The sequence below is a fragment of the Clupea harengus genome, chromosome 11, assembly GCF_900700415.2.
Source record: "Clupea harengus chromosome 11, Ch_v2.0.2, whole genome shotgun sequence".
Lineage (NCBI taxonomy): Eukaryota > Metazoa > Chordata > Actinopteri > Clupeiformes > Clupeidae > Clupea > Clupea harengus.
This window is the reverse complement of record NC_045162.1, coordinates 17444621-17458297: the sequence shown is the minus strand read 5'-3', so window position 1 is coordinate 17458297 and position 13677 is coordinate 17444621. Positions and strand designations below refer to the sequence as shown.

Here is a 13677-nt window from a genome sequence, read left to right as displayed (position 1 = left end):
GAAGGCAAAAATCTTCGAGCTAGCCAGGAGTCGAACCTAGAATCTTCTGATCCGTAGTCAGACGCGTTATCCATTGCGCCACTAGCCCGCTGCTACATTCATTTGGGACCGTTTTTATAAACCAATCAACTGTCAGTTTGCGGTGCAACTAACCAATCATTTCCTAGTGCATTTCATGGCTTTAGTCTATAGTGTCTTTTATTTACCTTAACACGAGCAATGCATGTCAAACTTAGGATACATTTACCACTATACTAAGGAACGTTTTAGATACTTAAAAAAATCTTCCATACTTTTACATGTGACACGTCACTGGAGTTGTAAGTGCCGATGTAAAGATGGCGACTGCCTACGAGAGCTTCAATTTGTAAGTATCCAACGGGCTAATGTAGCGTGAATTGATTGATTAGCTCTCTTTTCGGACGTCTGCGTTCTTGATCATGTGTGTAAGGGTTATTATTTGCTTACAAGGTCTTTGAGATGGGAATAGTCGTGAAGATATTGCACATTATTGTTGTGTTCTTCTAATGCTGTCATTCAGTACTTGCCAGCTTGCTACCAGGCTGCGACCAGCTAATGATAGCTAGCTAGCTAATGTTATAAGAAACTCCGTGCGAGACCCTATGTAATAGGCAACTCTGCTAAAGGTCAGGCAAGCTGATCGGTCTGTTTATAGTCAGGATTATATTTAATAGAGTTGTTCGTAATAATTGTCTTTGTGTTTGAAGTTTAACGCCTTACAGTAACGTTAGTGTAGTTATGGTTAGTTAGCTCGCCAGTTAGCCAGGTAATGTTAACTGGTGAGCTAGCTTACTGTTATATCACATTCATGTTACAGTTACTGGTAATGACAGCTATGTATGATAACTAGCTATATAGCTTCAGGGTGTTGTTGTAGCTAATTTTTTAAACCATAGATCTGGCACTTGTTCATAGAAAGGACGAACTCCTCCAGCTAAGGCTAAATTAAACGAGTCCATTGAGATGTACATGTAACGTTAAGTCATTGACTGTCTGTGAACCTCTCAGGCTGTAAAGTTTCGAAGGTCCCATACGGTGGAAAACCGGAATGTCGAATAACGTTGATATCCTATTCAAACATTAAATTTAGCCCCAGTAGCTGTCGTTCATATAGATTAAATAAGCTGCAATAAGTAGCCATTCAGAATCATGCTTCAATATGAAATCATCTTACGACTTTATCCCTCAATGAAATGAGTCCCAAAATGGTATGCCATTATTAACATTACTTATTTACTTTGCCACTCTGTTTTATCCAGCTATATTGCTTGATAATTTACCACTCTGTTATATCCAGGTGTATTGCTTGAAAAGGATAAATCGGTTGTCTTTCAAAACGTTATTAAATATTTCAAGACTTTTTTTTTCAAAGTAAACTCACATGTACATACATCTATGAGTGGATCGTAAGGAAATATTTTGAATGCATATTCTGGTTTGATATTTGTCCAGCAAACAGTAACGACAGTAATCTTATTAATAGCTGATGGCCCACACTCAAAATAACGACACCTTTATGTTTTGTCTCTAAAGGCATACAACCCCTGAGAGATTCTATATTGAGGCCTGTGATGATGGGGCCAATGACGTCCTTGCCATTGACAGGGTGTCAACAGAGATGACACTTACTGGTATGTGTGTGTGAGATGGATGTCATTTATTCTGAAAGAGAGCTATGTGTTGAGAGTTATGTGTGGGTTTATAGCCTTAATAAGGTCCTTTGTTGTACTGGGAAGAGCCGTAAACCTCAAAATTGGATTTTGTGCTACCTGCCCAAGTTTCCTGTGAAAGTATTTGTAACAGGTGTTTGTGCCTGTATCTGTTTCAATAAGCCATGAATTATTAATGATAATATGCTTAACATATTTGTTTAAGCTGTATTATGCAATATTAATCATGCAGTGTTGTGTTTGTGCAACTAGTCTGATCCTGTTCAATAGCGTTCAGCCACTTTTTCTGAATGCATGATTATGTTGCTCCAGTTTCTTGCCAAGGTTTCATCCCTTCTACACCTCAAAGGTACCTTTTCAGGTGCTCTTTCCCATTTATCACGGTGACATTTTTTTAATATATTTTGCTTTGCCGATAATTTTTCAGTGAGGAAGGATATCCCACCTTCAGCAGTGACGCGACCAATATGTGGCATCATGGGAACGATCCGCTTGGTGGCAGGTATGCCCTCAGTCCTGTTGTGAGAGAAGGCCGTATCCACAAGCCTCAACCTGGGCCATATTTTTAGATCTTTGAGGGTCCAAACATTTACTAAGGACAATTAAGGATCCAAATCGGTCCAGTATTGAGTTAGGATGCTAAAACCTGGACGCTATTTAAAGTTACCCAAAGTATATGGCATTGTGTTTAAGACATAGCATTCTGCTATATTAAATTTACGCAGTGTTGTACTGATATTAAATAGCCTCCTGTGAACTGAGAGACTGTCATTGAGCAGATGGAGCAAGGCAGCCCTAATGTGTCATGAAGTTGCTATTCACTGATTTAAAACTTCACCAATTGGAATAAAGGTTGAAAATAAGGGTGTAATTAAACACTAATACATTCTCATTCAACACGTTTTTATATTAATCTTAAGCTAACACTTTGCAACAGTTTGACACTTTTTGAGGTATGCTTTTTAGGGGTGGGAATCTCTTGGCACCTCACGATTCGATTCCGATTCAGAGGTCAACGATTCGATTCTAAACCGATTATCGATTCTAAACCAATTATCGATTATCAATTCTAAACCGATAAAACGATTATCGATGCATGTCGATTTTTAAAACATTTGAGTTTGCTACTCAGAGTCTCAAATCACTTCCTACTTTGTCTTTGATAATTAAAGAAAATCAACAGATGAATTACCTTCTCTATTTTTTTATTAGAGAAAAAGCTTTTCCTTTTCACAATTATGACTTTCAATGAACAATGCAATAATCGATGCAGCTTGCATTTCAACACAAAATGGATGTGTAAAAAAAAAAAAAATACATTTTTTTTATTTTTTTTTATTAAAAAATCGATTATGAACTTTTCTGAATCGAAACAGAATCGTTCTAGAGAGAATCGAGAGAAATCGAAGAATCGATTTTTTTTCCCACCCCTAATGCTTTTATGAGCAACTACTTTTGGTATCCTCATCAAATTGATGTTGATAGAACTTGGTCATGTGGAGGACAGATCACTTGTCGTTCCCAGAAGCTGTCCAGGCTGGGCACTATGTAGTTTTGTTGTACTGGTCGGAACACTCAACCCCTTCGCAGCACAACACCAATCGTCTCCAATGCCAGCAAAAGACATGGCAAAAAAAACCACCTCTTAGCATGTTAGCAAGCTGTTATCAGTGCCAGTGGACTGTTGCTTAATTGTTGTGCTGTATTCCATGTAACTATATTGGATGTCATTTTCATAAAACACGGCCTGTTTGATTATGTGATCCAACAGTTCCCTCTTTGTGGTGTCTGTTCGTCTTTCCTTCTCAGGCATGTACCTCATTGTGATCACAAAGAAGCGAAAGGTGGGAGATCTGCTGGGTCACTTGGTGTGGAAGGCTGTGGAATTCGACGTCATCTCCTACAAAAAGACAGTCCTTCACCTCACTGATACTCAGGTGGGGTGTCTTCTAAAAAGCTGTTAATGTGTTTGGTAAAGCCTTGCGGTAGATCTGAGACAAGCTCAAGACAGGTCACGGATAGTGTGAGGGGCGTATGTGTATGTGTATGTGTAGTTGGAAGGGTTTTAATGTGGACTGAGGATGCTTGAACTGAGATGAGTGGTAGTGCTTGTCCTTGCTTTATGAACCCAAACACAAATTGTGCTGGTTTCATGCACAGAGTGTTTTTATACATTCTCTATGCTTGCTGCTGTCTACCTTGTTCAGGTGTACTCCTCTGAAAAGTCCATTATATTTTAACTCCGAGTGACATGCTTTGACAAGAGTTTTGCTGTTCAGTGACTGTTGCTAGCAAAATTCAGAAACTATAAAAGGTCTGCCGTTACATGTCACGTGGTAGAATATAAAAACACTTTTATTCCCACAATTTGTATTTATGTTGGCACTGTCCCCGTGGCAACAGTCATACTCCTGTGCAGTACAGTGCTTAGAACTTCTGCCTGTCAAGAGCAGAAGAGCCGGACAGCACTTGGCTCACAGTTACACACAGACATTGCAGTGAAACGGGGACATACCAAACAGCAATTCTCTCTGGAGACACAGATGTTCCTGTGTGCCTAAGCTCCCCCTTCTGCACATTCCTCGTCAGCCATAATGACAGGCCTCAGTCGGACACTCTCACTTCTGCCCCTTGTTGTGCTGGAGGAACTTGGAATATTTGGGATGTTGTCATAGCTTTAGCAGCAGGTTTACACTCTCTGTGTGTCTCTTTGTAATATAGATATGGTCACATGGTCCTCTTGCCAAAATGCAAATATTCATTCATTCCAACGAGTACAGTAAATATAGTACAGTAAATACAGTAAATATTAGTTTACTATATTAGTAAACTACTAAGTATATAGTAGTTAAGCCACTCCAGTTACCTAGTGAGTCTAAGGACAGTAGTGTGCACTTACATTCTAATGAAAAGTCTATTCCCACAGAACAATGCAGTCAGGGACAATTACACTGACGGAGGTTTTCTCTGCTGAATAGCTAAAATTGGAATAAGGCCACACCTGGTAAAAGAGACCCTGCTTGTGTGATGATTGCATTTGATCTACCTATCGGAATTGGTTTGTTCTCAGAAACCTTGCACAGTGTGACTGGTACATAAATCATGCATTTAAGTGATTTTCTTTTTTTTTCTTTCTTGTTGGGCTCTTAGATGCAGGACAACAAGACCTTCCTGTCCATGATCAACAGTGTGCTGAACACAGACGGTTTGTACTTCGCCACAGACTATGACCTTACCCACTCTCTGCAGCGCTTGGCCAACACCAGCCCTGAGTTTCAGGAGATGACACTGCTGGAGAGGGTGAGACACACACACACACACACACACACACACACACACACACACAAACACAAAAATACTCTATACAGCTGTGTGTAAAAGCTTGGACACTGTAATGCAGAAGTGGCATCCAGTCACGTCAGTCTTTGGTTTGTAGGCGGACCAGAGGTTTGTGTGGAATGGACATCTGCTGAGAGATTTCATGGCCCAGCCTGAGGTGAGAGGGAAACCCCCATCATTCCCTGTTACCAACCAATGTGTCCATCAGTGTCTGATGTATTTTGCACAGGCATACGTGTTCGGCATACATTAACTTAGATTTCAGTGGTATATGGACTCACAGTTGACACAGAGTTAGAAAGTAATGTGCTGTTAGTGTAATATTATAAATACTGCTCATTTCACAGAGTTAGAAAGTAATGTGCTGTTAGTGTAATATCATAATGCTGCTCATATCAGAGTTAGAAAGTAATGTGCTGTTAGTGTAATATCATAATGCTGCTCATTTCAGAGTTAGAAAGTAATGTGCTGTTAGTGTAATATCATAAATACTGCTCATTTCACAGAGTTAGAAAGTAATGTGCTGTTAGTGTGGTATCACAAACACTGCTCATGTTTTCTCCTGGTGTGGTGCTCTTTCCACAGCTGCACAAGTTTGCCTACCCTGTGGTACATGGCTGTATCCTTCAGTATTGGCAGATCAAATAGTTTTAATGTTGGAAAACGTTTCTGTTGTTTTATGTCATTCATTCAGCTACATTAGACTTAATGATACCCAAAAGTGAGACATTTTTCACACGGTAATTCACTCAGCTTACAGGGAATATGTAATGTGGCCTTCTAGACACTGGGGGGAGGCAGAGATCCATATCACTTCTCCTTAGGATTCTTTCACTATAAGACCATAGTCTGAGAGCTACTCTGTTCAACCAAACAACTTTTTTTGGTTTTGTTACTTCTTTTAGTTTGGTTCTTTAGCTTTGTCACCGTCCATACTGTTCAACAGACACTTGAGTAATCTTATATAAAGAGAAATATAGAATGTAGAAAAATACCCCCTCTAACCTCACACGGTTTTGCTGTGCAGCATTTATTATTATCATGTACTTAGAATCCACCACTGGTATCATTGGGTGACCAGTTGTTATTGCGCCTGTGGTAATTCATCAATTTGGGCGTTATATCCTTAGTTTCACCGTGCTGTGCATTGCCATGCATTATCTGTTCTTTCTGCTGTCCTCTTGTGCTCTTTGTGTGTCATCAAATCTGCCTTTGGTGCTTTCTGACAGTTATGGCATTGAGCCACGAGTTTATTAAGGCTTTTAGAAGAGTTGTATTTAGCTTTATGACAGGAGATGGCACTTAATCTGTGTGTAGCTCCTTATCAGTGAATGAATAGGCCTAGTACATCAAAAACAATAGCTTATCATATTGGGGTAATAAGTTGGCTTGATGTTGAAAGATATGATTTGCATTGGCAAGGAGCTGTATGACGGTGATGTTTAAATATGTCTTTAATGACTCATAAGTTGCCGAGTGCTCCGTCATGGTCATCTGTTTTTGTGAGTGGGTTGTTGAGTTGGTCAGCGTCATGCATGAAGAGAGTAGTGTTGTATTTTTAGTTGCTCTGTAGATTTCATAAATTGATGAGCCATGTCTTGACCTGCACTCAAGCCCTCTTGGTATAAATGCTACCTGGAGGTTTCTGTCATGGCTGTGGAGGGTCCTTAACCCACTCCATCACTAGACATCACAATGCACTCCTGCTGCATCAACGGCAAGATCTTCGGATGGAACATCATCTCCAGGCGGAGCTGTTTCCGAGCTGGAGTGCGGTATTACGTGCGAGGTGATTGGTTCATGATTTACTTTTTCTGCATGTAATGTCTTACGGGAGCGCCTCAGTTCATAAAATAAAAATGTCAAGTAATGTCTACACACAGTTTACTCGTAGAAATAAATAACTCCCCATTAGGGAACACATAAGTGGATTAAAGGTTGATCACACACACACACACACATATACATACAGGTAGACAGACAGAAAGGAAGGAAGGAAGGAAGGAAGAGAGCCTCGTTGAGTAAGAGATTGTCTTTCTTGTGCTCTTCAAGGGCATTGAAAAAAGATTAAAAAAATACTTTGGGCAGGACATAAGAAAGACTAACTTAACACACAGTGCCACAATCACTAACTTTGGTCTTGTCTGACATATTTGATGTCTCCATCCCTCAGGCATTGACTCTGAAGGCCATGCTGCCAACTTTGTGGAAACGGAGCAGATCATCCAGTACAGCGGCTCAAAAGCATCGTTTGTGCAGGTGAGCGTTAATAGGCATATCTGAATTCCTTTAGTCGGTGACACTCAGTATAATCCTATCACAGCGCCAATCTTATTTCTGCGGAACTGATTACGTGCTTAAGCTGAACACATACACATTCAAATAGCCTTAAAGCTGCAGCTTCCAGGCTGTAAGGAATGCTTTTTTTTCTTGCTGTTGCCATGAGATGATGTATTTAGACTTTTTGGGTTTGAATAAGAGTTTCACCTCTGATTTAGCTCCACAGTTACCTAACCCCCTCTAAGTAGAAAGGGACCTTGTCTGGCCTTGCAGTTTCTCGAGTAGGAGTAGGGTAGTAGTTTGAATTGCTACCTTATTTGGTCAGTTATGTAATCACTTGAAGACAGCATGTAGATCCCAAGTTAAACGGCAACTTCCTTAATGTAGTTGGGATTTATTTGAACTTGATTGGTTTGTCTGACCTTCCTTTCTCTTCTCCACAGACCCGAGGATCCATCCCCTTCTACTGGTCCCAGAGGCCAAACCTCAAGTATAAGCCCAAACCCCAAATCAGCAAAAATACCAACCATGTAAGACAACAGCCCCCCCCCCCCCCATGTATTCCTGGTCATTTTTAGCCCAATGTAGCATATCATGGTCATGAAGCCTTGCCTGCACCTATGATATGTAGGAGAGAAGCGCTATAAGTAATGATTCTGTGTTCTCCTCCCTCTCTCTTCTGCTCTCAGCTTGACGGCTTCCAAAGGCATTGTGACTCTCAGGTCATCACATATGGGAAACAAGTTCTTTTAAACTTGGTACGTTTTTGTCATTTTGTTTTAGTCTGTAATCTTTGGCAAACTATTCTACTTGAATTAGTCTATTCTTGTCATTTATAAAGAGGAAACCTTCCGTCAAACCTGATTCATGTGCTTTCTGTCCTGTTCTAGATCAATCAGAAGGGTTCAGAAAAACCCCTGGAACTTGCCTTTGCCAAGATGGTGACCAGTTTAGGGAATGGCATGGTGAAGTGAGTGAGCCTATGGATTCTGCTGTGAAACCGTTTGTGTCACGTTGTCACTGATCATAGCCTCACTGGTTGACTGCACCGTTTGTCTCCCCTGTAGGTATATAGCGTTTGATTTCCATAAAGAGTGCAGTCGAATGAGGTGGCATCGCCTGCAGATTTTGGTGGACATGGTAGCTGAGATCCAAGAAGAGTTTGGGTATGAGGCTGTGTTTGTGTTGTGACTGTGTGGAGATGTTTCTGCCAAATACTTTTTTTTTGTAAGAAAAAGGCACAGATTTTACCAGTATAATTTGCCTCTCTAAAGGAAAGGAAGTCTGGAAAGGAGGAGTCTGTGATTTTGATTTAGCAAAAGGTTGTTTATATTTGGGCTCAACAGCCAATACTAATCTCTGATGTCACTTCCACAGCTACTTCCTGGTGGATGCGGATGGCTCTGTGCTTGTTCAGCAGGATGGAACGTTCCGGAGCAACTGCATGGACTGTCTGGACCGCACCAACGTGGTGCAGAGCCTCCTGGCCCGACGCTCCCTACAGTCGCAGCTACAGGTGACCCTCCAGCTCAGTCGCTTCGCTCTCAGCTTCACTTCCTGTCCAGCTCTCTTTACAGCTGTTGCCTGTTGGACAGGGCCCCTTAAGCATAACTGTTGCCTGTTGGAGTTGCTTTACCTTTGTCACATGACAAACACACAGTAGCATTTTGTGGTAAAAAACGCAGACGACTTAACAATCCAAGGAAAAATAAAGCAGATGATTACCTGCTCAGTTTATTTTTACTGGGAATGTGCAGACAGTTGCGTAAGTGTGTTTACAGTAAGACACGCAAGACCTGTGAATACTTTGTGGGGGTGTTTGGCAGTGTCAGGACTATGGACTTTGAGGATCGGCTGCTTTCAAATGTGATGTTTATCAGTTGTGGCTGTAAAAGGGGCTTAAGATAAAGCCATCCAAGGAGCAGTAAATGATTCGGTGGGGGGGGGGGGGGGGGGGGGGGCGGTTTGCGTGTGTGGTACTGTACAGTACTGACCTCCACCTATGGTCTTATGCAGAGAATGGGTGTCCTTCATGTGGGGCAGAGGATCGAGGAGCAGGCAGACTTTGAGAAGATCTACAAGAACGGTGAGAACACACTAATCACTCATGCCAAGACAGTCAGCCCCTCAGTCAATATTTCTATTTGTTTTGCGGTCACTTATGCGCTCTCTCTCTCTCTCTCTCTCTTTCTCTCTCTCAGCATGGGCAGATAATGCCAACGCATGTGCCAAACAGTATGCTGGCACGGGGGCGCTGAAGACAGATTTCACACGGTGAGGGCATCTCTGCTCCATGCAGCAGCATATCCCACCACCGCTAGATCTAATGGAAAACTCCAGAGAGCCTCTAATTAGTGCTTCCTGATGAGTCCCTGTGTGCGCGTGTGCACGCGTGTGTGTACATGTGTGTGTTCATGATTGGATTAATATGTGATGGATAAGATCAGGAATGCGTGATAACCCAAGTGATAACTGCTTTGTGGCTGAGTGTGTTGCAGTTAATCACCTCTGCCTTTAACCCCCTGACCCCCCCCCCCCCTTGTCTACAGGACAGGAAGGCGGACCCATGTGGGCCTCCTGATGGATGGCTGGAACTCCATGATCAGATACTACAAGAACAACTTCTCTGACGGATTCAGACAGGTCAGCATAGTGATGGAATCCGTATAGTAGGCTTGGAGTCGATCAGCCACGATTGCATATTTGTGTGTGTGACCTACAGTGTGACCTTGGTTTTATCCTTAAAAGTGCTCTGCTTTATTGTTGTCTCTCTGTCAGGACTCCATTGATCTATTCTTAGGTAATTATTCAGTGGACGAGGTGGACATGAGCACACCGCTTCATGAACCCAAAGACTGGAAGTTCCTCACGGTAAGAGTTAGGTGGGAAGATGAAATAGCAAAGGCATATAGTTTGGAGTATTAACGGGCCCTGAGAAAGTCAGTGTTCATGTAGAGGATGAGTGTCAGGAGTCAGTTATGTTGTGTCGTGTTGTCATATTCCAGACCCTAGCCGTAGAGTTCATGTGTTTTATTACCTGGGGAGGATCAAGGGCTGTGGGTCCAGTACAAAGTTTTTGAACTGTTGAACATTTTCAGACCTGGCTAACTTTGTTTTTGTGTTTCAGTTGCCCATCATCATGGTGGTGGCCTTCTCTATGTGCATCATATGCCTTCTTATGGCGGGTAAGAATGCATCGGATTTTAAGATCCTAACTTTCCTCACATATTGATTTCACTGTCGGTATATCTTTAGAGCCTCCATACAGCTTGTGTTAAAAACGCTGCAGAAGTATTTTTCCTGTATTGTTACGAGCGGTGTGGTTGACGGCAAAGTTAAAACCCGCTTAACCCCTTAACGTCAGGCCTGTTGAGTGACTGCATGATGACGCTTGATTGACAGGTGACACATGGACGGAGACGCTGGCGTACGTGCTGTTCTGGGGTACAGCCAGTGTGGTCACGGCCGGCGTCATCCTTTTTAACGGCCGCGACTTTGTGGATGCGCCCAAGCTGGTGCAGAAGGAGAAGCTGGACTGAATGTGCGCGTGTGGAAAGCAGCTGGGTCCCACCGACACCCTCAACTCTTCATCGTCCTCCTCCTCCACCGGACCCTCCTCCTTCCCGCGCCTTCGGGAGGCCTGGAGTCTGTACTGAGCAGCAGACAGATGGAAGGGATGAGGAGAGGAGGAGAGGAGGAAGAAGGAGGTTTGGGGGCACAGGGCCGGGGTGGGACTGGATTAGACGGTGACGAGTCGTGCTAGAGTCAGATAAGAGACTGGCCGAGAGGGCGACCTCACCGTGGCTGCTGTCCACACGTATCAGGATATTACATGGACGCATGCGCACACACATTCATTCACACACACACGCACACACACACACACACACACACACACACACACACACACACACACACACACACACACACACACACACTCTTACTCATTCAAACACACGGTGCTGTATAGTGGGGGGAGCAAGTATGAGGAACGCTTTACAGCATCCAGCCACTGCAACTTCATTGAGATCATGGGTCTTTTCACTCTCTTCTTTCCTCTCTCTTTCTCACTGTCTCTTCCTCCTCCTCCTCTTGTATCTCAAATTTTTTCACTGCCCGTCTCTGCTTCTCTCTCTCTCGGTCTCTCTCTGCCTCCCTCTTTTCTCCCCTTATCTGGCTGACATCATGAGGCCGACCCGGCCCCTGGTCTCCTCATCGCTAGAGCTTTTTTACCCATGAGGCCATGCTGCAGTTGCGCTGACGACACTCTCCTGCACCCCACCTACAAACTTTGATGCCGGCTTTTCACGTGCTGGCCTCCTCACACACAGGGTTCTGCCAAATCTGTGGCTGAGAGAGTGAGCGAGGAGTCTCCCTCAACCAGGGGCGAGTCTCCTTATCTAAAGTCCATCGTTCACCAAGCCACGGCCAGTGGCTGCATCTAACAGTGTTTAAAGGTTTGTAGGCTTTCGGCAGTGACTCAGCGTCATTAAGGATCAGGATTTTTATCTCAGCTGAATATGTACAGTATTGTATTTTGCCTTGATTTTGACATGACTTTTGCCTTGAGTTTGGAGTCTTCCTCGTGTGAAATGATGAATCTGTTGTTTTGTTTTCTCTGTGCTGTAACTGTTAAATGAACAGCAGACTGTGAAGGGAAAGTTAGCTTTAGGAAGGGGCAAGCTGGAGTAAGTCCATCAGAACTTGGGGGACCGGTGGTTGAGCGTCCTATGGGAGAGTGTCTCTGGTCAATGTACCGCTTGCCTGAGACAGACTGGCTGAAGGAAAAAGACAGAAACGTGTGGGAATGAGGCCCATGACTGACCCGTGCCACATCTGTTGTCTCGCCCTGCCTACGTCGCTCTCATTTCTTCCTCTTTTATCCTCATGTTTTTGCCTCCTCTGTTCTTTTTGTGTTATCTTTCCACCTCCTCCCTCTCCTCTCCTCTCCTCTCCTCTTGTGTGCTGTTATTCCTGTGTCTCTGGTGCCCCTGCTTCAGCCTTGTAGTGGTCTAGCTGCCTTACGCTTGGGATGGGAGAGGGAGTGGGGAGGGGTTGTCCTTGTGTGCACTTGTGAAATGAAGGTGTACACGGTGTCCATCACGGCACAGCAGGAAGCGGGACATTCTACCCTCTCTTCAAATTCTGCTCATGGGACAGTGCACCTAAAATTAGGAGGAAACCATTAGTGTGGTCATACACATGAGGTGACCCACCCTGGCATCTTCCATTCCAGTCAGAATATGTTTTTTGCTAAATATGGTCCCATATCTTCATCGTATTCAGCGTTCTCCCTTACGACAGCCTCAAAGGTAACATATCTATGGATATATTTACTCTCTTCTATTTGAAAACGGCATGTAGGAATCAGACCATCATGTACATCAGACTAACAGTCCTCAATCTGTTATTTGTTCTTCGGGTCTCTTATTTATGTCAAAATGTCCATGTTTAATCTCTCATCATCACTTGGTCACCATTCTTGAATTTTATCCATGATGCCACAATTGTGTCCTGGACACAGAATAACATAATGTTTTAGCTGGTAAGAGGCTTTTGCTTGTGCCCTTCTGATGATGTACTGTACTGTATGTGTTTTTGGAGCTGTGTAGACTGTATGCTTGCCAGTAGACACTATTGTTATGAACTTTGCCAAATCAAAGATGCTGGGACTTGCACCACCATAGTTTAAGATGCAGTGTGTAGAGGAATAAAGGGCGATCGTTGTGGCAGATGTTTGTTAGCGGCTTTGACCTAATCGCCTCTCTGCATTCTGTTTCTGCCATACAGGCCTCACTATGGGGAAACAGCAGGCTTTTAAATGTATTCACATTACACTGCACCGCCCCCCCCCCCCCCCATGCTTTTAAATTATTATCAGTTTTCAATTATCATGGCATCAGCTGATAAGTTGTTTGGGAAATTATTTGGGATGTTTCTTTTGTAATAAATATTTTGATCCATGGGAATATGTAATGTCAATATTATATTCCAAGACAGAGGTCTGTCGAGGAGGTTTGTAATAAAAGGTGACACTCATTTTTCTCCAACCCTACTCTTCCATTAGACCAGGTGATCAGCACTGCTGTGACTGAACTGCCCAAACTTCATGTTGTACATCAGGAAATCTTTAAACTAAAGGAGGCTTTAACACTTGTGGGCCATAATCTCCTGTTTCAATTTCACAATCTGCTTGGCATGTGGGGTGGAAGGATTTGGATGTAGTACATTATACATGCACTGGCTAAAACGTGCCATGGGCCTCGCTTGTATTCTCTGATAACATTCCTGAAAGAAATTCCGTTGCAGCAGTTTAGCTTTGGATTTTGTGTTGGAGGAGAAAAACAGGCTTAAAGTGCCACACCAG

General features: G+C 43.1%; 1 protein-coding gene and 1 non-coding gene across 5 annotated transcripts; one reads left to right on the top strand and one right to left on the bottom strand.

The window, feature by feature from the left end:
• Positions 1-15: 15 nt before the first annotated feature.
• On the bottom strand, positions 16-88 carry trnar-acg. The gene has a single exon. It is a non-coding gene; the product is annotated as a tRNA-Arg (tRNA).
• Positions 89-205: 117 nt separating this feature from the next.
• sacm1lb (SAC1 like phosphatidylinositide phosphatase b) lies at positions 206-13349 on the top strand. 4 transcript variants are annotated; one of them, XM_012838790.3, is made up of 20 exons: positions 206-367; positions 1555-1652; positions 2119-2193; positions 3501-3628; positions 4842-4991; positions 5128-5187; positions 5616-5649; positions 6718-6819; positions 7204-7289; positions 7754-7840; positions 8000-8068; positions 8201-8280; positions 8378-8476; positions 8688-8826; positions 9327-9396; positions 9512-9584; positions 9860-9953; positions 10089-10181; positions 10438-10495; positions 10713-13349. In XM_012838790.3, exons 1-20 carry the CDS (start codon positions 339-341, stop codon positions 10847-10849), a joined length of 1761 nt encoding a protein of 586 aa, XP_012694244.1. In that variant the 5' UTR covers positions 206-338; the 3' UTR covers positions 10850-13349. The 4 variants fall into 4 exon arrangements, with proteins under 4 accessions (XP_012694244.1, XP_031431664.1, XP_031431666.1 ...); XM_031575804.2 differs by having other exon boundaries at positions 206-442; XM_031575806.2 differs by having other exon boundaries at positions 208-446.
• Positions 13350-13677: the final 328 nt, after the last annotated feature.